Source organism: Haliotis rufescens, unplaced genomic scaffold (assembly GCF_023055435.1).
Source record: "Haliotis rufescens isolate VD_foot unplaced genomic scaffold, xgHalRufe1.0.p SCAF_2, whole genome shotgun sequence".
NCBI lineage: Eukaryota > Metazoa > Mollusca > Gastropoda > Lepetellida > Haliotidae > Haliotis > Haliotis rufescens.
This window is the reverse complement of record NW_025963890.1, coordinates 22,516,116-22,541,149: the sequence shown is the minus strand read 5'-3', so window position 1 is coordinate 22,541,149 and position 25,034 is coordinate 22,516,116. Positions and strand designations below refer to the sequence as shown.

At 38.4% G+C, this 25,034-nt stretch overlaps 1 protein-coding gene across 1 annotated transcript; it reads left to right on the top strand.

Annotated features, from left to right (window-relative positions):
* The first annotated feature begins 131 nt into the window (after positions 1-131).
* LOC124111991 (dynein light chain Tctex-type 5-B-like) lies at positions 132-24,330 on the top strand. The gene is made up of 4 exons (XM_046471938.2): positions 132-215; positions 6,666-6,796; positions 19,176-19,389; positions 19,899-24,330. The coding sequence occupies exons 2-4, from the start codon at positions 6,678-6,680 to the stop codon at positions 20,100-20,102; spliced, it is 537 nt and encodes a 178-aa protein (XP_046327894.1). The 5' UTR covers positions 132-215; positions 6,666-6,677; the 3' UTR covers positions 20,103-24,330.
* Positions 24,331-25,034: the final 704 nt, after the last annotated feature.

Here is a 25,034-nt window from a genome sequence, read left to right as displayed (position 1 = left end):
ATCCATATCCTAAATATGTTGTGAAAAGCAAATCGTTGATTGAATTTTGAAGTTATTTTGAATGTATTAAATGTAAACATAAACATTTGGAGTATTTGATTAATAGACCCCCTTCGAGTCTCCAACGAAAGCATCCAGTCACCAAGCAACTATCGCATCAGAAGCAGGTGCGCTTGATGCATTTGGAACCGAACAAGGGCCTACCATTTCCAAAGGTAATTTATTTAAGTTAAGCACAGGCGTAATTAAAAATCTTTTTTCACTGATCATATTTACATATTCTGTCGAATTTATGGCTTGTCACTTAGTGATGAAATAACACTAACGCTACTTTCTTCCACGTGCTGCACGAGGGAGGTCAACAGTTGACGATAATGAATTGTTGGCCTAGTAAGAATCAGCTGTAATCTTTATTGACATGTAACATTTATTTCTTTAAAAAACAAAACAGAAAAACGCGCATTTCTTTTAACTCAAGATTTAAAATGAAATTCTTTTTTTAAGAGTTTGTACTAATCATTTCTAATGACCAAACAGAATATCAACAACGACCTAACAGGTTTGCACAGAACGTTAATTGGGCCAACCGTAAGTGCACTAGTGGTTAACATTAACATTGGTAACAGCCTAATCTTAGATTAGTCATTCATAATTCATGACATGTGATTAGAATGTCAGTGACCGTGTAACTTTATCTACACAGCATAAGTCGCATCATCAGGGTTAGACACAGTCAATTGTCTGCTCGTCCCAAACTAGTGAAAATAGCTATAGGACTGCCAGTATAATCTCCAAAAATCTAGTTATGACACATGAAACCACTATTCTAAAGTGCTGAGGACTAGTTGGATTTAACTCTATACCTGGCATGTTACATGTTAAAAAAAATATCATAGGAGAAATAAAACTTGTCAGATGATATTTTTTGTTACTGATGTTTTTTAATAGATCTAGATGTTCCATTTATATCTTTAGCAGATAAGATTGTAATTTTGGTACATTTTTATCATACACTTTACGAATGATTGCATATTATTTATCATAGCCATATCATCAAGTTACCAACAAGATCAGTGCCACAGAAAAATCTCTGGCCTTAAAGAAAACTTACAAGACAACTGTAAAAAGTTAGTTGAACCACCTCGATTTTAATATTACTGGTCCTAATTCATGTTTATATTTATTTGTCTGGTGGAATTTGTTGAACCCAGCGTATGGGTGTGGGGAATAAAGTCGTATTTGGTAGAATTTAGTTGTCCGTGACATAGTTGACAAGTTCAAAATTCTCTAGAAACAAAGATGAAAGATGTACACACTTAATCAGATGACATCTCATTATTGTTTGAAATTAAGAATGAAAGCGAAAAGATTTTGTCATAAATCCCTTCATGTATAAATCAATGTTTTAGGGAGACCTTATAGGTAGATTCAAGTGATAATTACTATATAAATAGTACACTACACTTTCCACTGGATAAGAGAAATTGTATTTGCTGTTGTCATATCCCTGTTGCTATCCTGCACATGCCTAGTGGTTGAAGCTTTTTCTAGTCACACTATTACTAGGTAATTTACAAATTGAAGCGCAAAGGTTCACCCAGGACTCGGTACATGTATACAGAACTCGGGGATTTATCTAGGATTCCAAACTAAGTACCATTGGCTAGAAAGTTGGGAAAAGTCATTGTTTTGTTCAAAATTGAGATTTTTAAAACTTATTATTATTAAATTCATGGATATTTTAACATTGAATTTAATATTGCAATCAATGCAATGATGTTAAACAAAGCAATAACACCTCTTCCTCTATAAAATAATTGGTCCTGTTAGTTAAATACAAGTCACCTCTACAAAGCTACCATTAGTTAGGATTATAGCAGATGTATTGAGAAATGTTCATTTTTAATTTGGTATTTTTACTGACATTTGCTGCAGACTTGGGGCCAAATATCAGACTCAAGCCAAGTTTGGATTAATCCCTGGAACAAAATTCTGAATCAGTAAATAACCACAAAAGATCAATGAATAATCAATCATTAATATTCAAACACACAGGTTTACAATATAACAGGTCAAATATGTGGCACTATAATTAATGATAGTGCAATCATGATTGTCCAGAATATTGTCACTGTCTGTATATATTGGCAGCCATTCGGTACACCTTGACATGCAGTTATCAATACACTGTTGAACACACCGATTAAACTCAGAATGTTAACAAATTACTGCGCCATCTGGCGTTCTTTATTGACAACGTCCTTCAGCAGTTTAGTGTCCTTTCGTGCACACTGACATTCTTTAGTACACATTGTTCTTTCTTTTCATGTGACGTCTTTTCGTAACATTTGACTATTATATTGCATACTTTTTTGAACGAATGGCCGCCCATATATATATTCTCAGATCAGCGTGACCTGCAACTAAAATGATCCAAGACAAGAAAAAGATACAGAAAGTTCCTCTCCCATTTTGTAAGGAGGAGACAGGAAAAAAAAGCATTTCAATTCTTTATAATTTTTTCTGCCCCACTACTGGTCGAGTGGTATAAAAAAAATAATGGTTTAATGTGGGAGGAAAACCTGCAACACAGCTGTTGCTGTCAGCAGTGCAAACCCGATGATTCGAGCGGGAATACTGTTGTGCATCTATGCATCCTATCAATGTTTCAGGAAAAATAACAAACATTATTTTCATGTTAAGAATATGTCAACTTGAATGGGTCCTTGTTTAGAAAATGTTTCTTGGGTGCAAAATGTTATCAGCTTTTCGGCAGGACAAAAGAAGCGAAAATTCTGATTTATGTTTAAAATTTTCAACAAAATTTACAGTCGGTGGATCAAGAAGCTATGATTGTGGGGTTGAATGGTGGGTGACTGTGATATCATGTCTACTGGCATGTCAGCACCATACCTATGTTTTCACCAAAGTAGTATTTGCTCGTCACACCGAAGACCCAGGTTGGATTCCCAATATGGGTGCAATGTGTGAAGGCCATATCTGGTGTCTCCCTCCATGATATTGCTGGATATTGCAGTGATATTACTCACTCATTCACTCACTCACTCACTCACTCACTCACTCACTCACTCACTCAACATCTAAACGTGCATCATGGTGTTTTGGTAACCTAGCTCTACATTGAAAACTCAGTTTGCTTATCTCCATTCTACCATGACTAAATAAGAAGCAAACTCTTCGGTGTTGGCAAATATATTAAGTGAAGCGGCATGGGTTGAGTCCATTGTTTTGAGTGGTTTGTTGATCAGAATTTATGGAATCACCTACAAGAGCCTCTAAACAAAATATGGATATGTGTATACACCACAGTTGGTTTACACCATAATACTTCAGGGGGCACTGCTGGCCTAGTCGTCTAAGGCGCTGTGATTCGCTGTGCACAGTTGCGTCCCATAGCATGCCAGAAACCTATGATTGTGGGTTCAAATCCCATTTCATCCCGATTATGTTTCTAGGTTTGTCAGCACAATAACCATGCCCGTTGGTTTCACCGAAGTGGTAAACATCTGAGACCTGCATCATTTCAGGCTTTCCTCCCACATTAAGCTGTCATGCCGCGATATAACTGGAATAATGTTAAAATCAGCGTTAAACCCATCTCACTCACTCACTCACTCACTCACTCATAATACTTCACTTGAACATATGGCAGGCACTGAAAGCATGTAGTACCACAACTTTGTAAGCTAACATGAGGTGGGCACCCCTAAAGAGAAACTAAGCAAGCCTTCAATACCGCACGCTACTCTTATGACATCATATCGTTCATTGTGAAGCAAAAGATATGACATCACAGTCGTATATATAGAAAGCGCACCATATAGCGCTCTGTTGTCCTCAAAACTTGAAATACATTCTCCTTGTAGATTTCTGTTGTGTTTTGTGTATTTCCACACATCCCTTGAATATTGCAGTAGCTGCAACTTTGCATTTTGTAGCCTATATATATATATACATATATATTATTGTACATATATTTATTTAAATACAGTGATCGCTCGCTATTGCGCTCTTCGATAAAGCGCTACTTCGGTTATTACGCGCGGTAACGCATGGCTCCCAAAATTTATGTACACTTTTAATACTGAGAGTTTTACACAGACATGATTGTATTGTTGTTCGTTGTTTATTTGCACATAACGCTTCTCATTGCATAATCAACGGTTTATCGCTGAATGGAGTTCTAATAATCTGTTTGAAAATATCCGCGGCAAGTCCCGGAAATACGATTGTTCAACTAGTTAACTTTTCACACTATACATCCTTTGATCTTAGAAGCGCATGCATGCAATAAAAGAGAACCACAAGTGAAGTTTATATTCTTAATTAGTGGGCAATCCAATTTAAGGCTGAACTGTCACACACATGTAGTTGCTGTCACAACACGGCGGTCATTCATTTCGTAATCGCGCTTTCGTAACATCGCCTGTTTTTTCCCCGTAGTTATAACAAGCGATTTCATTGGATTAAAATTTGTTTCTAATGACGCTTTCTTGCCGAAATCTGCTACAAGTTTCGTGATTGGTCAATTTTGAGCATGTGACCTCAGGCAGCCAATCAAGCTTTGATACAAAGCTCGTGTTTGATAAATTTCAGAAGTTAGCGAAAGATTTTTTGTTAAATCGTGTTATTCTGAACGTTTTAAGCAGGAAATCACGATATATATTAAAAATATGGAACTTCGCGAATGTATCGTGCTAGGTTACGAGCTGTGACAAAGATTTTTCATGCATATATTTTTGCATTAAACGTTGTGTCCGAGCCGAGAATTCAAGGCGACGAAAGCCGAGATGTCATTTGACTTACATTACACGCGATCGCACGAAACAATGGAAATAATAACTTAGATGTAAGTTTGATTACTTTTAGATATATTTTTGTTGATTTTATTTATCACTTTGTATAATATATTTAAAGATTTGCTTAAAATAGTCTTTATTTTGCTCTTTGACATGTTCGATGCGGACCCGTTGTAGAAATGTGTGTCCGAGAATTTTATTTTCAATAACATCGCGGGAAATAGTGAATATTTTTTTCATTTATCGATAAAAAATGATAAATTAGAATGGAATACGTATTTCAGACATTGTGAAATATGACAGATTTAATAAATGAATGATATTACAGGTAGATCTAGGTCCATAAAAATATATACTATTTTGACGTGACGTGAGATAAACACATAGGCCTATTGATGATTTGAGATTTGCCGAGCGCGCTCCCCCGCCTCGGCCTCGGTTAAACGGCTCATCGTCTATAACGCCCACCAATTATTTGGACCCCATTGGTAGCGCAATAGCGAGCGATCACTGTATGCCTACCGACAAAGACTGTACTATTCTAAAAATGTTAGTTTCCGCAGTGATGCAGCCGTCAAGTCGGCTGTTTCAATCAGAGGGGGTTTATTGTGATTTGATACCTCTGATTAACCAATCAGAATCAGATATTTCTCTAATTCATGGTTGAATTCAGGCTTCTTCCCCCATCAAGATGCCACACGGTGATATAGCTGAAATACTGATCAAAACAGTGTTAAACTCAACTCACTCACTCTGATATGTTTTTGTCTTTGCCTTTTTAGGACAAGTTAAAGAGTTACTAATACCCTTAACTATATATAACCTAGGTCATACCTAGTTTTTGAAATTAGTTATCAGATTCATCAAAAGAAGAAAGGGTACTCAAACATGTAATTTCATACCGTATTTGTTAAAATGTTTGGCTGGTGGATTTGTAAACAAAGTAAATAAAATTATAAATAAAATATGATACTGAACAGACAAGATTCTAAAATAAAGCCTATGTTGGAATTATAATACTAAACAGAAGACATTAGAGGTTGGAATGATGGCTAGTCCATGTAAATTTCTACTAGCCACAGGCTAGTGGGCAGGCAGTTATCACTGTCACTGGATATACCTGTTGAACTCTAAGACTATGAATGCGATTGATGCCATCAATTGTCAAATGCTGAGCCAATGTCACTTTAATCCATCAGAGTGAAATGTATTAGGGCCCATTGTAGTCAGACCATAGTAACGTCCATATCAGCAATAGACACCACTTGTGGAGCTCCTAGCACTGATCTTGTGAAGCTATTGCTGTACTTCAAGCCTGATCCATGTTGATTGACATGTGACATGTCTGATCTCCCTCAAGTTGCACAAGTCTTATTGCCTTCCCTCCAGTCTGCTTTCATGTGTTTCAGATTGTTAGATTTGTAGTGCTGGAGGGTTGTTGCTTTAGAACAGGGCAGGTATTTTAGTGGTATGCTTTGGCTGTTTCATGTATTTTGATTTATTTTGTTTCTTTGAAGCAGAATTTGGTGTTTGGGATGGATGTTCAGAGCAAGAAATATCATTAACATGAGAGGCTTAGAATCAAGGAAAATGTTTGGTTCTTGAAAAATGAAATGAAATTCTTGCTATTGATTGTGGTTTTTGTCATATATTTTGATTTTTCAGAGAAACATGGTAATGTTATCTGTTAATTTATCTGTGTTAGTTTGTACTGAGAGTGGAAGGAACTTTATAATGCTTTATTGATTTTGGAATGGGTTTTGTTCCCAGTTGCTTCCACCTATCGTGATGAAGTTATCGATCAGGTTCATATTTCATGTCAAATGTTTTTATTCTGTTTTCCAGAACTAGTTGAGCATGATGTCCGACCGTGACATTGCGAGGGACAAGGCAGCCAGGTTGCTGAAGAAGCAGGGAAGTCTGTCATCACTGGCCAGCAGCGAGGCCACACGCCAACATGGAGCGTACAAAGTGGGGTCAGTAGGATTCATGTCAGGCCATGTTATCAATATTTCAGGGATTAAAAAATGTAAAAACTGTTTTTTTTTGCAAATATTGGCCAATATTAAATACCGTATTCGACGTAATAAGCGCTCCGCTCTAATAAGCGCCCACAGCGTCATTTGCTAATATATTGGCGAGTGAACAATCCCAATTAACACCCCTTCCGATTGATCAATGTATACAAGACTTATTTATTCGCGTACAAGACACACTCGTGTGTTATATGCACCCTTAATGGGCAATTAAATTCTCGAAAAATATATCTGTCGTACAAAAACACCTCAGGCTGTCAGCATAAACCACCAAATTTAAGTGTCAACTCTGTTTTTTTTCACCAAAATAATATTCTAATAAGAGCCCCCTATTTCTAATTTTGAGAGCGCCCTGGGCGCCTATTACGTCGAATACGGTATGTGGGGTAAAAATGTAAATACCCATTGTTTGTTTGTTGGTTGTCGCACTCAGCAATATTCCAGCTATATGACTTCAGTCTGTAAATAATAGAGTCTGGACCAGACAATCCAGTGATTGACATCATGAGCATTGATCCACGCAATTGGGATACGATGACATGCATCAACCAAGCCAGTGAGCCTGACCACCCAATCCCCGTTAGTCGACTCTTACGACAAGCATAGTCGCCTATTATGGCAAGCATGGGTTGCTGAAGGCCTATTCTACTCAGGATCTTCACAGGTAAAAAAATACCCATATGTGAAATGTAGGAGGTGTTGCCTTCTGTGGTTTTCACACATTCATATTCCCCTTCTGGAGCTGGGATTGGTCCCCAACACACTACTGCTTGTTGTAAATGGCAACTGTGATTTGGACATCATACCCCTGGTGTCTCCACAATAGGGATGTGTTCATGATATCCACCACTGGTTAGGCTGGCCCAGGCTCAATTACTTAGGTCAACGTTTATAGCTAGAACATTGCTGGCCGACAACAACAAACAAACAATCTTCTCATCTTCACACCATCCTGTGAGACTCGGGTCAGAATTTATTTCCAGAAGAGCCTGCTACAATAGAGATTTGATGTCATCATACTTTATTGTGTGGATCGTTGCTCATGATTTCAGTCACTGGTTGCTCTAGTCCAAGCTCAATTATTTACAGGCAACCAGGATATTGCTGGAATATTGATGACAAACACACTAAGCAACATCTTAAACTTCATTTTGGATACTGGTAGATAGGTTCATTACTTTAACACTGGGAGGTTTTGCAATCTTGGTGGTCAAAAAACAAACTGTAAAATAAACTGTCTTCAAACAAACATGTTTCACTGTGGTCACACTTTCTGAGTTTCCTGAATTCATGCCCTGTCTACTGCACTCCCAAGGCACATGATGGTTGTGCTCAAAGCCCCCTTTAAGGAAAATTGCTGTTTTCACCATTCATTTATACTCCTTCCAGGTTGGCATAATTAAGTCTCCGTAGAATGCCACCCTATTTACTTAGTACACAGAGGCATGACTTCCCCATACAATCAGCCCTGTGTATACAGTGGTGTCAGGAGAGTTTTCACTCTAGGAGTGTTTAACTCTTTTGAAGTCAACATGGACTCGACTTGATCTGTTACCATTAGAATCAAGTTCTGTTTATGTTTGGTGTAGCTAATCAGTTGCCATAGTGATACAGATTTTCACCAGTATTAATGGCAGTTTGAAACATTAACAGAATTTCTGGTATGTGTGAATTATTTCATGCTTTTGTTTTCATTCTCTTTTTCATTACCAATTTTTGATAACATGGATTGTGCCCAAAATATTTTGAGCCTACGAGCTGATATGATGAATGCCCTGTTCCACTAAGTGATCTAAGCACTATGAGGATCCCATACTTTAACATTGGCTTATGACAGTCATAGCTCCATGATCACTTTGTGGAAAAGGGGAACAGAACATGTATCACAGAATCATATTCAGGATCGTTTAATCTGAGCTTGTAGATTATTAGCTAAGCAGAAATACAAATCTTGAGGGGAGTTGGGATCTTTGATGTTTTCCACCATATTAATCTAATCCTTAAGCCTGAAAGATTTAACAGGAGGTAATGACAAAGACCCCATGACTTTCTTGTATAATCATGAACACTTAATATATTTTACTAGGCTTGGAATAGTTCCAGATTGATGTGGTTGTTCAATGTGATCAAAGGCAGAATATTTTTTCATTTTTCAGACTGTTGAATATCACAAGACATTTCTCCCCCTGACCACTCAATGTATAATCAATACTGGAGTTAGGATAGTCTTTTATTTAGTAGTTACGTTATGAATTTGTTTTTTAAAATCTGTGGTTGTTAGTTGAATTAATGAAATTCAATTTCCAATATATTTTTGTGTTTGTAAGAAAATATATTTAAATTCTCAACAATTTGAGTTTTGGTTAAATAGCCACACACTACTTTTAGTACCAGTGAAGCTAGGAATAGAATATGACCAAGCAATAAGATACAGATGGCATTGAGCATGTACCATTGTTTTAGTGTAATCATAAGTGTGAATATCAGGCTTAAAACAATTCTTTAAACTGGGTTTGTGTTTTTTTATTTCACATTTCTGACTTTTGGGGATCCATAAACCAAGTAGTGAAAACTAAAACCCTTAATTTCTTCAGACATCAACTATAATGCTGGCCAAAGAAGTAGAACATTACAATATTGACAAACCATCACTTAACTCATTTCTCATAAATCACTGTGTAGGTCATTTGCCTGTAAGAAAGGTCTATTGTCAGCCCATTCTGGTGGTATTAGATGACCATATTTCCCCGTTTGGTGATAAACTGCTCTCCATGACCTTCTTATCAGCTCAAGTGGGTAGAGGGCCAGTAAATAACTTGCTTTGTATTGACCGTTGCAGCTTTGTTTAGTGGGGGCCATTTATCACCTGAAGGGGGCTATTAGTTCGGCCCTGTGTATATGGGGCACGGGCTGTCTGGAGACACAAGTGCAGGAAATAATTATACCTTTAGTGTTGGATATAGCAGGCTGAAATATGTTGGACAATTACCATATTTTCTTGAGTATAGTGCACACTTTTTTTCGAAAAAACACAGCTGTGTAGAAGGGGGTGCGCATTATACACGAATTATGAGTTTGGATGTTTTTTTCACCAATGGAAAGACATTACCGTGAGCACGAAACACCGGAAATACCATGTCAACAAATCCATACTGAAGTACGCAAAATAATCATGTAATTACACTGTCTGGCTATAAAAAGTGTTCTTTGTATATCTGGACTTATGTTTGTAACTTATTTCATTAATTTTATTCATAATTCCTTATTTTTCGGCGAAATCGTGTGTGAAGCGATCGGAAGATCGCACAACTCACCGTTATTAACAGCAACCACGGTCAGATTACCGCTATTGACGCCTTGAAACGAACTTTAGTTGACAGAGAATGGATACATATATCATAAATGACATACTTTGACTCGTTAAAAGTCATATTTGTTTTTGTTTGACGATTCTATGTCAACATGAAATTCTCGCGACCACGTGCGCGTGAGCCTTGACGGTGACTGGTCAGACTGGTTCCATGTAAAAAATAATACCTGGCAATAGCAATCAGCTGCTTCGCTTAGGGTTATTATTATTTTAAATATGTTTAGTAAAGGCTGCATATAATTAAGAAAATAATGGTATATATTATTCCTGATAAAAAAATAGTTTCAGATACAGTTGTTGCTGATCCTTGCATTAAAAATCCTATAAAGTTATATCATTGGGTGTGTCTTGACCAAATCACCGGTCGATTCCAAGAAAACGTGTGTACAGCTGATTGCTGTTTCCGGCTTAGTTTACGAGAAAATACACAAGGTAATCTTAATCCCTAGATATAAAACAATGCCTAGCAGAACAATAAATACTATTTAAACGGTAAATAAACATGTCTGGTGATTTTTTATCTCAAATTTCGAAATTTGTACTGACAAAGTTTCTCAGCACCCGTTCGTTTGCCGGACTTCGCTGAAAGGGTACGGTGTAAATTTTTTCTGCGCATAATATTCAAATTTCTTTTTTTCCAAAATATTGAACCCGCTAGAGGGGGGTGCGCATTATACATGGGTGCGCACTATACTCAAGAAAATACGGTATGTAGCTGGGTTTTTTTTGTTTGAGCCGATTCATATATTATTAGCTGAGCTTGCAGACCAAAGGCTTAAGTCAGAAATAGCACCGACTCCTTTCTATACTTACTAGACCAATTCTTTTCTTGTTTTAGGATAGTCCTTTAAATTTGTTCAGAGTTAGAGATAGAAAACAATTTGTTGTGTTTGACTGAAATATACTTATATGAACACATCTTTCGTCTTTATATTTGTTTAGTGTTTTTTAATGTTTCTGAAAATTTTGCCCCAAAACAATCTATTTTCCTAGATAATGTGTACAACTAGAGTACTATCTGGTTCTGTAACATACAACAGAAGACATTCTTAACTTCCACGTGTGTCAGTTTGAAGTTCTTCGCATTAGTGACATTTTACATACAATGTAAGGTTTGTTACTTTCAAGCCTATGTTTAATGTAATTGCTAGTACTGTGAAAAATATATTAATAGATATAGAGGATGTTTTTCTTTTATTGTCAAATAAGATGTTTATCTTATCGAGCCACCTCCACATTTTCATGAGTGGTGCGGTCATGTGTGAAAATGTCAACTTTGCATGTCATGACATGAGATAAAAATGATGACCGTGAAGATCTGGGTTTGAAAAGGCCTTCAGCAACCCATGCTTTCTGTAAGAGCTGACTATGCTTGTTGTAAGAGGCGACTAATGGGATCGGGTGGTCAGGCTCCTAGATATATATCATTGTATCCCAATTGCATGGATCAATGGGCATGATGTCAATCACTGGATTGTCTGGTCCAGAATCGATTAGTTACAGACCGCCGTCATATAGCTGGAATATTGCTGAGTGCGGCGTCAAACAACAAACAGACAGACAGACAGTGTTTTATTTATTATGTGTTTTCTCCAATGATTGTCATGATCTTACTCTGAATCAATAGTATCATTGTGGAAGGGTTGACAGTAGTTTCACTTGGAGATAAGTACAGTATTTCATCACTAAATACATATTCATTAACAATACACTCATTGTTTTTCATTTTCATCTATCAGGATTGTTCCATTTGTTTTCTTCCATTAGGATGTTGATGTCATTCATTGTTGTTAAATCAGACATATCTAGTATGGTGTTTCTAATTAGTATCCAATAACAATATGTTTTTAAGGCCACAATAAGTTATATATTCATTTTTTCCAGGAATCTGTGTAATCATAACACAGGTAGGGATTTTCTTCATCAGTTACCATTTGGGGATATTAATATTATATAAGATGGGTGTTTGGTAGTGAGGTCGTGAATGACAATCTATAATAGCCTAGCAATATGATGTTCATCATTTGTTGTTAGTACACAGTAACAATATACTATTCTCCCTAAGGCCACAATAAATTTGTTATTAAGTTTTTATCCAAATTTTTAAAAAATGTGGTATGGTAGGCATTTCATTTTTTAGAAACCAATTTTTCAAGGCATTTCTTCAAACATGAACTCTTGTTGCGATATTCTTCTCTGTGTAGGTACTGGAGGATTTTAAATGATATAAGGTGGTGTGGTTGGTAGTGGCAGGGATGAAAATCGAATCATTAATTTATTATGGACTGATATTATCATGGTGTCCAGCCAGGTCCTTCTCAGTACCCACCCGACCTGAGTACCCGAGTTACCCGTACCAGCCCTAGGCTGGTGAGTATACTTGATTAACTCCATCAAGGGACAAATCAGACCTAATTGTTATTATCTATTCCTTGTGTTCACTGCGTGAGTACTTGAGAGTATCAGTATTTGATGACTGAACAAACCATCTTTGTTTCTTCACAATGAGTGCAGACAACTGAACTATGCTGGAATACAAGGCAGTTTCATACAGGAAATTATGACTTAATTATACAAGCAACAGATCGATACGACTTCCTTTTTGTGTGTGTGTGTGTCATTTAAGCAGCAGATAATAAATATGAAAAAATGTTTAAAAAAAAGATTGGTCACATGCATCGTATCAGCAATATTAATTGGATCAGGATGCATTGATATCTTCATCTACAGTGTGGCTGACCTGGCAGCCATTTTGAAGATACCAGTGTCTCAGGATAATGCATTTCCTTGCAGTGATTGTGCAAGAGACAAATGGCACAGGACATTTACATGATTATCTCTACTTTGAGTAGGCCATTCATCTATATTATTACCAGTTGATTATGAAATCTGAAAACATCTATAGAGCATGTTACATGTCAATAATCATTGTCCTAAAAATGTACTGATCTGAAACCCTACCTTATTATATTGTGTAAGGAGCTTTATTCTACAGTTCTGACAAGGAAAAATAATAAGTTTGGCTTCATACACCTAAACTCTTCTATGTATTGTTCTCTGTCTGAGAATGAGGACGTCATATTCAGTATTCTTGGCCTCTCATTTAGCCTGTTGATACTTAACTTAGATGAGACTGAGACTGATTTCTTGATACAGGATTATATTTTTAATCAACACTTAAAAACAGAATGTTCTTGATGAGTCAAATCAAATTGAGAAATACAGAGTTAATTTGGTTTGTGTTTTGACAATCCATGCATAGAATAGTTGTAGAGAATTGTGAAGACCTACCATAAATCTCTTGCATCAACACACATACAGAGGGTGAATCTGTGAGTGAATGTGTTATTCTTGTCCCTTTTTGGAAAAAAACAAACCCTTTCTTACACCTTTAAGTTTTACATGGGGCTCCTGCTACCCTGGGCCGGAGCTTCGACTTGTTACAGGGATTTCTGAAATGAAAAGATAATCATGACTAAAAGATTTGTTAAGACCGTGTGTAGGTTTTATGGCACATAGTGATTCCAACATATCTTCAGTTCATCAATTTATGAACTTTGCAAAATGTGCATAATAGCTATGGGCGATTTCATCTGTGGATTATATATTATATCTGTGGATTATTTTGTTATATCTAGAGATCGTGGAGTATATGAAGAAAGATAAACCCTGAACATTTAATTGAAAACTTATGATCGGAAATCATGCATAAAAAAAATTAATACTGACAACATTGGTGTATGATAATAACTTTATTGATAATTTATAACAATAATGGCTGTAGTCATGGCAACTTCAAGCTTTTGGGAAGTTGTCATCTATCAGACTGTCATGTTTCTGACAGATCACGATCTGAAAAATACTATCATGAAATTGTATCCCCTGGATAAGCTGACCCCTTTCTACAGAATCTATTTTCCAGTCCTCAAAATTTGGCTTATCTGCGGACATATACAGTACCATAAGTATAAACCCTGCAACACAATCCTTGACAGTGTCATTTTTCATTTGATAACATTGTTCATTTACTAACAACTGAGCTATGATGATATTCTCCAGTGATGTTATCATATTCACGAAAGTATGCAAACGTTGAAATGTAATGTAGAAAAGTAACATTATGAAAAATCAAATTATTGAATATTACCTTATTTTTCTCTAATAACTACTGACCCGTGAAGATCCGGGGTAGAATAGGTCTTCAGCAACCCATGCTTGCCGTAAAAGACGACTATGCTTGTCATAAGAAGCGACTAACAGGATCGGGTGGTCAGGCTGGCTGACTTGGTTGATGTATGTCATCGATCCCAATTGCATGGACCGTTGCTCATGATGTCAATCACTGGATTGTCTGGTCCAGACTCTATTATTTACAGACTGCTGTCATATAGCTGGAATATTGCTGAGTGCGGCGTTTAACAACAAACAAACATACAAATCTAATAACTGCTCATATAGATTTTCGATCAGAAGTCTTATATATTATCATGATTATGTTTTGTATATTTACTAGGAGAATAGCCTTTCCAACAAAGTTGAAATCCATATGAAATCCACCTCGTAAATCTCCCTTTAGCCATTATCTTCAAATGGTCGATTCATGTCAAGGTTGATTCTTCAAAAGGCTTTAGACCAAAGGATCATTATGCATGAAGGAATGGATTTTTTATGGCCTGAAATAGGAAATGAGTTTACTATGAATTAGTATTTGGTAGTTATATTAGCTGGGAAGTCTACACCAGATCATGACAATGAATGGGTGTTGATCCATCAGATGTACAAAGGGAACCCATGTGAAGATGCAGGTTAGAATTGGTCTGCAGCAACACATGCTTGCTGTGCGGAGGAGACTAACGGGTTCAGGTTCAGTGACTCAGTTGATGCATGTCATCATATCCAATTACGTAGATCAGTGCTCTATCCCCCTCTTGTTTGTATGTACGTGTGTCAACATCTTCCCGAGGCAAGGGAGTTAACTGACTTTAAAAGTCCAGTTTCCACCCTTGCCGAACTAGGTTGGAATTCCTGGGCTCAACCATAGCGCCACCAGTGGTTATTACCAATTATGTCCCATCTAAGCCTCTCATATGGACCAATCAGATTCCACCTCTCGTATCACTTGCATTTGCTTCAAACCAAATGGCGGCACCCAGTCAAAACGATCTGATCGACAATCAAGATCTATATTGTGATAAAACAAGTCTCACATAGCGAAGTGCATCAAATCATGTGAGCACCTTGATTAAAAACATGAAAAGACTTGGAAATTATCGTTGACAACGAGTTTGCGGTGCACATGCTTTGCAAATCCTGCAATCGACAGAAATCTGCATGACATTTTACGAACCGGATTTCGATTTCGGTGCTCGATTTTGATTGGACTATGCATAGACTCGTTAGTCCAGCCAAACTGTAACTCCATAATACCAGCCTAGTTTGGCAAGGGGGGAAACTGGACTTTTATAGTCAGTTAACACACTTGCCTCGGGAAGATTGTGTGTCAACAACTAATGTACTCTCACACTGTTTCATGTTATATTATGACATCACATGCACTGAATGAGTGAGTGAGTGTGGTTTTACTTTGCAACCATGTCGGGAATAGAACCCAGGTCCTCGGCATGACGAGCTAACCCTTTAACCACTAGGCTACCCGACAGCCCCTCACATGTACTGACCCATGTACTGTTCTCAGTAGTAGTAGTGGGACAGTAAGCCCAATATATCGGTGGATCACGATTTTTTATTTCGTGATACAAGTATCGATCATACTCACACACTAAGTAGAAAGTGTCGATCCTTATCTTAAATGAATTCTTTAATAAATGTTACCCCAAACACTAACTACTAGTGTAAATGAATAGTGAAAACATAAATATTTTCATCCATTGCGCCATACTTGACACTGCCAACTGTAAATCATTAGTGTGCATGGTATTTGGCCATCCTGTCTATGAAAAAGATGGCTTACACACCACGGATAAGAGTACATGCAAGTATCATGATACATATCGGATAGTGAGCAAGGTATCGTGATACTATCGGATCGCACAGTTGGTGTATCGTCCCAGCCCTACTCATTGGACATCTGACATGCTTTGATGACCAGGAAAATAACATAGGAACTAGGGCAGGGATGGGTAACTCAGGTACTCAGGTCAGGTGGGTACTGAGTAGGACCCAGGTACAGGACTACATAGTCCCATGGTACCGAGTAGGACCCAGGTACAGGACAACACAGTCCCGTGGTACTGAGTAGGACCCAGGTACAGGACTACATAGTCCCGTGGTACTGAGTAGGACCCAGGTACAGGACAACACAGTCCCGTGGTACTGAGTAGGACCCAGGTACAGGACAACACAGTCCCGTGGTACTGAGTAGGACCCAGGTACAGGACAACACAGTCCCATGGTACTGAGTAGGACCCAGGTACAGGACTACATAGTCCCGTGGTACTGAGTAGGACCCAGGTACAGGACTACATAGTCCCATGGTACTGAGTAGGACTCAGGTACATGACTACCCAAGCATGTGGTACAGAGTAGGATCCAGGTACAGGACTATCCAGACTCGTGGTACTGAGTAGGACCTGGGTACCCACAGGACTACCCAGACTCGTGGTACTGAGTAGGACCTGGGTACCCACAAGACTACCAAGACTCGTGGTACTGAGTAGGACCCGGGTACAGGACTACCTAAGCATGTGGTACAGAGTAGGATCCAGGTACCCACAGACTACCTGAACAAGTGGTATTGAGTAGGATCCAGGTACAGGACTATCCAGACTAGTGGTACTGAGTAGGACCTGGGTACCCACAGGACTACCCAGACTCGTGGTACTGAGTAGGACCCGGGTACCCACAAGACTACCCAGACTCGTGGTACTGAGAAGGACCTGGGTACCCAGAAGACTACCCAGACTCGTGGTACTGAGTAGGACCTGGGTACCCAAAAGACTACCCAGACTTGTGGTACTGAGTAGGACCTGGGTACCCACAAGACTACCCTGACCCGTGGTACTGAGTAGACCCGGGTACCCACAAGACTACCCTGACCCGTGGTACTGACTAGACCCAGATACCCACCAGACTACCCTGACCCGTGGTACTGAGTAGGACCCGGGTACCCACAAGACTACCCAGACCCGTGGTACTGAGTAGGACCCGGGTACCCACAAGACTACCCTGACCCGTGGTACTGAGTAGACCAGGGTACCCACAAGACTACCCTGACCCGTGGTACTGACTAGACCCAGATACCCACCAGACTACCCTGACCCGTGGTACTGAGTAGGACCCGGGTACCCACAAGACTACCCAGACCCGTGGTACTGACTAGACCCGGGTACCCACAAGACTACCCTGACCCGTGGTACTGAGTAGGACCCGGGTACCCACAAGACTACCCAGACCCGTGGTACTGAGTAGGACCCGGGTACCCACAAGACTACCCAGACTCGTGGTATACTCGGACCTCGTGGTAATGCGGCATTCATCGTATCGCGACATTTGTGATTTCCAATAGTTCACGCGGGACACACCTCTTAGCGGCTGTCTATTAATGTAAATCAGTAACCAGGAAGTGCTCACTTCGTAAACAATTTCAATTTCCTTGGAATGTTCCGTCGGCTGTAAGTAAGGAGTTATTAATGCGTTGATACTTACTTCTGGCATCTGTTGTAATATTGCCTTACCCCCATCTATCAATGGCCAACGATATAACCCGCAGTTCCCCAAGTAAACTTTCTCTATCGACCTGAACTAGATCATCTGCATAGTCATGGCGACTAATAAGGTAACGGAAGTTACGTAGTCTGCACATTTTTTCCCGCTTTGTGCCCAGAATCTATTGGGAGATCATAAGGGCCATAATGCCAAACTTAGAAATACTTTCTTCACTAGTAGCCAAAAGATAAATACATACTTTGGGCATACTAGGAGTGCTTTTTATTTATTTATTGATGCCTTTTAACATTTTTCCATTTTGTGACAAAAAATTGTCATCCAATTGTTTTATAAACAATCTTAGAATATCATTTCTGATATTTTGTTGTTGACTTATAAAAATATTTCTCTCTTACTTTTCGGTAAATAGGCATTGAATACCTATTACTGATAACACACTGGGAATTTTACTTGTGCTGTCTTTGCACTTGTCTGGACAAATCATTGATGTCTGGCATGATCATACCAAGTGGTTGGTAGATTTATGTCCTCTTTTTGTCCAATTCGGACCTCTATACACAACTTTTCTCTGTACCGCGATACGATGGAGTTCTCTCCCTTGTCCACCAGAGCGTGAGGCCCGGCTTTTACTCGGAGCTACTGATGTAAATAATGAACTTTTATCAGTAAAATATGCATTGTTTGATAACATGAATGATATCTGATATAGAGAACGCGAATAATCATAAAGGTTAGTGAGTGCATTTTGTTCCGTTTAGCGTACATGACAAGTACCGCGATACCCCAAGGTTGCAGGCTACTGAGTAGGACCTGGGTACCCACAAGACTACCCAGACTCGTGGTACTGAGTAGGACCCGGGTACCCAGAAGACTACCCAGACTTGTGGTACTGAGTAGGACCTGGGTACCCAGAAGACTACCCAGACTTGTGGTACTGAGTAGGACCTGGGTACCCACAAGACTACCCAGACTTGTGGTACTGAGTAGGACCTGGGTACCCACAAGACTACCCAGACTTGTGGTACTGAGTAGGACCTGGGTACCCACAAGACTACCCAGACTTGTGGTACTGAGTAGGACCTGGGTACCCACCGGACGGGTACCTGGGTAGTAAATTTGGATTCGTACCAGCCCTAGTTGGAACCAGATGAACCCGTAGGAAGAAATCAAACTTGGAGGCCTGACCTTAACCTATAATAATCATTGTATAAATCTATCTCTATTAATTTCATATGTGCTAAGTATTTTGTGTTTATTTTCCAGTTCCATGAGCACAGTGTCGTTCCTCGATGAGCCTGGTCATGACGAGACGTATCGTGTCCCAGTCAGGTTTGAGAACACATACCAACTTTCCCCCAATAAACGCTTCCCATACTCCAAGGTCCAGAACATTATAAAGGATGTTATGGAGGCATATTTAGCAGAGGAGAGATACGAACCAGAACTCTGCAGACAGATGTCCAAAACTCTCTCTGAGGTAGGCAGCCAGCAGACGGCATTGGATTTATCCTAAAAAAAAATTCCTTAAATTACATTGTGTTTGTATTATGCTGAGAGGTACAAGATCAAATACCCTTTAGTAAGTATATACTCTGAAAATTTGTGCTCCTCATATTAAAGAAGTTGACATCCACAAATTCTCTCTTTTATGTGTATCACTTCTAAATGCCGTTTAAAGACTTAATCAATGGAATGTCGAGTCCAGACTCGATTATTTACAGGCCACCGTCATGTAGCTGGATTATTGCTGAGTGCAGCATTAAACAATAAGGAAACAAATTTCTCATACATTGTTCAATATATCTCTATATTTTGTACCTATGTAGATAGATTTTCATAAGCCTGCATTCGATGATTAAAAGGTTATGTTTACAATGGTTAAGAACAAGGCTTTTATTAAATGTGACATATGCTTTGTGCATTTCACAACTATTCTGTTTGTGATGCTTCATGTCAGTCAATCCTGATGTCTATTTCTCTCATTAGGTGATCAAGGCCAGGGTCAAAGAGTTGATGATCCCTCGCTACAAGATCATCTGCCTTGTCCATATTGGTCAGCTGGGTGGTCAAGACATGCGAGTCAGCAGCCGGTGCCTGTGGGATGCCGGCAGCGACACTTTCTCCACTTCCGAATTCCGCAATCAACATTTATATGCGATAGGCTCTGTGTATGGTGTGTACTATGAATGAGGAGAACTGACATGTATTACCGTTATGAACACTTGTTGATAAGCAATAGGGGGTGTAAATTTCAAGTTGTGAATTGAGTGTTGACAGCTGTGGTATACAGGAGTTATCAACCCCCATGCCATTCCTAACTGTGATAGACCAGTATTGTTTGTTCATTGGCCAGTGGCCATGTTTATTGTTTAATTGTTTTACCTATGTGGAGGTAATACGGGATCTGATTTTATTCAACTGCTTTTAAGGATAAAAGCATATTTTAAATTATGAATTCAAGTTGGTTGTAAAGAACTAAAAGATAACAAGTATTTATACATTTTTGCTATCAAATGTATATTTTTAGTATATTTAAAAATGTTAGAATTTTTTACTGGTCCATTGACCCAAGTTGAAGAATGTGCTGACTTTACCAAAATGCCCTTTTAGTATTGTTCCCTTATTTCTTGGCAATTTGAATGAAATCTAAATAAGATTTGAATTAAAGAATACGTAAAAGAAAGTCTGCCTACATGTGTAAGGGAGCTTTAATACCAGGGTTGTGTGGTACATGTAATGTGTCTCCCTTGTGGTGGATGCAAACAGCTGTTTCATGTGGTATGTTCTATATAACGCATAATGGTATATTATCATGCTTGGTGATCATGAATATAGATGCTACATTAACTCACCTGATTCATTGACTGAAGTAGATGATAAACTACCCAGTTAAATTCTATAGATAATATAGAAACGTCAAGAAATCTGATTTTTCCAAGGACTACCAATGCATTTTAAATGAAACATCGGATACCATGCACCAATTTTACATGATAGGTGTACAATATATCTGGCAAGATTTCTCAGACCCTTAGGGCTTACTTGAATTAAGTAAACGATAAATCTTAAAATTATTTGGACAAGTTACTGGGTAATAAGGCAAATGTTTGTTGGAGAAAAGCTTCACATCTGAAGAGATCATGGAACTCTTCTCCAACTGCAGTAGCATTACATGAGTGACAGTTTGGGTCTTCTCTAGGCAGACCACACCATTGACCACTCTCTCTTGGTAGGTTCTCATGTATGATCAAAGGTGTAAGATAGACATGTTGTTTTGAAAGGAATAGATAACTTTTGAACCTTCCGTCCTTATTAATATCATAATAGAACAAAATTTGGGAACACCCTTTTACGATAAGTTGCAAACTGGATGAGTATATACCTTCAGCTCCGTCCCATGATTTGCCACTCAATGAGTTGGCTGTATGTCCTATGTTATGTTAAATTTCATTAATTGAGTTGTTTCCCTTAGCCATGCCAGGGTCTGCTAGTCATGGGATTTACCTAGATTGTGATCCTTGATTTCACCCCAGTAGGTTGTAAGGGGGTGTGGAAGTCTCAAGACTGAAGGTCTGAAGGAATTCATTTCTTTCCTGCATTGAACTTTGGAACTGCTCCCATAGTTAACTCAAGTTTCTTTCTGTTGAAATCTACACAAGCAGATTGACTGGTGAAATACAACACTGTCAGTCACACAGTGAAATGTACATATCAGTGAGCAGGTGTTATCTGTGTGGAGGACATTGCATGCTTTTCTGGCATGTGCATATCATTGTCTGTTGCCACTGTAGCCAGGATACACAGTGATCAGATGATCAGCAGAAACTGACATGTTTTGTGTGGGATTTCTGTTTAGATAATTGAGGGGTTTCAGGGACAGAATAGTGAGCCATGCATACTAACAATACTGACATGAGATACCATGTACTTTTACTGTTGACAACTTCCCTTTTTCAATTTCTTGATTTTTCAAAGTAAATATGAAAGTCAATACTCAGGATTGTTTGCAATTTTGTCGTAAGAAGCACATTTTCAAATTTTTTCATGTTTGCTAGGCACATAGAAGTTAAATGTACAATTTTTAACATTTGAAACTTCCTAATACAGTATTCTGTCATTTCAGTGAATATTTTGATCATGTCATCTCTTGGAAGAAAGTGTTCTTATTTTCGTAACATGTCTTACGTAGCCATATTTGTGAAGTTTGTCCCGATATGGCTATTGTAGAATCAGTGTGATAGTTTAACTCATGTTATGAAGGTATTTCTCCTTCTGTTTATTTTCTAACTTTGGTGTGAAGTTTTAAAGTTGTGTTGAGCTAAAATCAAATACTTCAATAGCTCAGTCATGTACCATGTTACTTAGAGTATTTTTATGGCGGATGATGTTTTTTATATAGTGTGGTCTTTTTCAGATGTTTAAAGGAGACATACTGGCATCCTTGTTTATCCAGTGCATTAAATCACCATTCTAACATGATAAATACCCTTGATCCATTCTCCACTATAGTTTTCTGTCCAGTTCTGATGACTTGATGCTTGCACTAGATTTCCAGTCAAAGTTGAACTGTTCTTTCAGGATTGACAATCAGGCGAATGCCTCTGTAGTCTTGTGGATAGAGTGTCTGCCTGTAGAGCTGGTCATTGGTTTGATCCCTGGCCATTTCATACCCAAAGGCGTTAAAGGATGGTGTTAGTTGTTACCCTGTCTGGCGCTCGGCATTATGGGGCTAAAACAAGGGCTGGTCAGCTGGGAATCAGTCTGAGTGGGGTATTCATGTTAAACTGTGGCATGGGTTTGTAGTATAAAACCTGCATTAGTCTTAACTAGCACAAGCGTACACAATGCTATATAACCGCCATAATGATAACCTCATTTCACCTCTCCTCATTATAATAGTTAATTAATAACTGTCGTGTGATGACTTTGCAATATCTAAATGTTGATCTCACGTTCAAGAGGCATTTGGATTTTAAGCTCATTGAGCTGTTGATGTCACCTCTGAAATGAAGCTATGGTGGGGAATAGGTCCCGGGTTTGTTTCATATTGGAATTGAGATATGTCATACCAGATGCTCCTCGGAGATGCTTGTCTTCTTTGCTTGTCAAACTATGTTTGATTTCAGCTCCACAGCCTCTGAAGAAAAACACCATTAACATCCAATTAACATCACAATGCTTCCATCCCAGCGTGTACATTTCAGATATGTCGTAAGTGAAACATACCTGCAATGTTTACTTGTAGGTAGTTACATCACCATCATTGATGTCATTAATGTATATACATGTCCATGTTGTTTATGCTTGCTGATGTATATATGTTGATGGCAGCCTTTCCTCTACTGGGACTGCTCCACAGATTAACCTTGGTGTGCGACATGCAATGTACGAGGTGCATCCAGGGGGGATTGCCCAGTGTGGGGTGGCCAGGGTTGAAATGTACACCTGCTGACAGTGATGCCTTAATGTCTGGTGTACAGAAGAAATGTACATAGCTTTAGTAGGGTGGTGTGTTATATGCTGTGTGGAGTAGCATGATCAGTTTGATATTCATGTCATCCCAATAGATTTTCTGTTGTTTTTTTGTACTTGTGGCTTGAAGATGAAGTTTAAAGTGTTTGTAGAAGACTGCATCAAAGACCTACATTTATTTTTAAAGTGTTTGATGGTTATTGTAGTTGAGCCTAGTGGTTGAAGGACCCACATTTCACTGTGTGGTCTGTTAGACGTGCCAGGATCTCCGGTTGTGTTTTTATATTCTATATTCACCGATGGTCCGGAAATTATTTTGCCAATCGGACATTTGCATTTTGGTCATGCCCACCTCATATCTTTCAACCTATTGGTATGTAGGTCCGTGTGGCTGAGGTGATTGATGTTGACCGAATTTTAAAATGTCCGGTTTACACAATTTCAAATCGGACATTTTCACTCACAAGTACGGCGCACAGACCAATTCCTGGATCCCAGATATTCACTCTGATTATGTTGCTTCTGCACTTAGGGTTTATATACCGACACCTGATTTAACTGAAATACTGTTCAACCTATACCTGTTATTTCTAAATAGCACAATATTATTGACCATCACTTGCAGTATAGTGATTAGTCATAATGAATAAATATGCAATTGAGGTGACCTAGCAGGAGGTACTATTGATAAGCTCTATGCATCGGTGGAATGCCTACTTACTGGATATGCTATTGCATAATGTTCCTAACGTTTAGATAGTATGTGTGAGTGCTGTAAACAAACACGGCTGAAATCAGCACTATGTAACAAACAGGGCTGTTTACTCAGGCATTGTATTCATACGCGGTTCCTAACATTACTTTGCTAATATGAATGATGTTTTAAGAAAACAATTATATTATTTCTCTTACTATAGCGGGATGCTTATTATGTTGAATATGTTAAATTTTGTGACATTTTGATACAGGAACTCGCTCATAATTTCTGAATAACACACCTGATCAATTGGTAAGTAGTTATTTTCAGATAATATTGTGCTCCAAGTACACTTTACAGACTGCTAATCAGATATAGCTGACCTTGAAACATGATGTAATACATGTGATGTAAAAGTTGTCTACAAACTTTCTTGGCCTAAAGGGGCGGTGGGGTAGTGTAGTGGTTAAAGCGTTCGCTCGTCACACCGAAGACCCGGGTTCGATTCCCCACATGGGTAAAATGTGTGAAGCCCATTTTCAGTGTCCCCCTGCCATGATATATGCTGGAATGTTGCTTAAAAACGGCGTAAAACCATACTCACTCACTCTTGGCCTAAAATTAATGTAAGTGATCAGAAAATTAAAAAATAATCAATTCAGACATGTCCAAATTGATTTTATTGGTGAAGGTAAAAACATGAGTCAAAAACACCACTGACTCCGAAGAGAATATGATATGAATGTGATTTTCTTTACCTTTTAATTAAATCAACAATTTCTACAAAGAAGCTTATGTTGTCTTGTATTTTTTCCACCTATGAAATTGCCAGACCCACAAATTTTCAAACATCAATTTCTTCTTTCTGGATTTTTTAATATGTTACATCCATAATCCAACTAATACTAAATAAATGGCTTTAGAGTAAGTGAACTACCATCATTTGCCTTAGC

Excerpts from the sequence above, each read along its gene's own strand:
- LOC124111991 (XM_046471938.2), top strand. The coding sequence starts at position 6,678 with ATGATGTCCGACCGTGACATTGCGAGGGACAAGGCAGCCAGGTTGCTG. Across the intron at positions 6,797-19,175 it reads CATGGAGCGTACAAAGTGGG|TTCCATGAGCACAGTGTCGT; the intron begins GTCAGTAGGATT and ends TTTATTTTCCAG. Across the intron at positions 19,390-19,898 it reads TGTCCAAAACTCTCTCTGAG|GTGATCAAGGCCAGGGTCAA; the intron begins GTAGGCAGCCAG and ends TTCTCTCATTAG.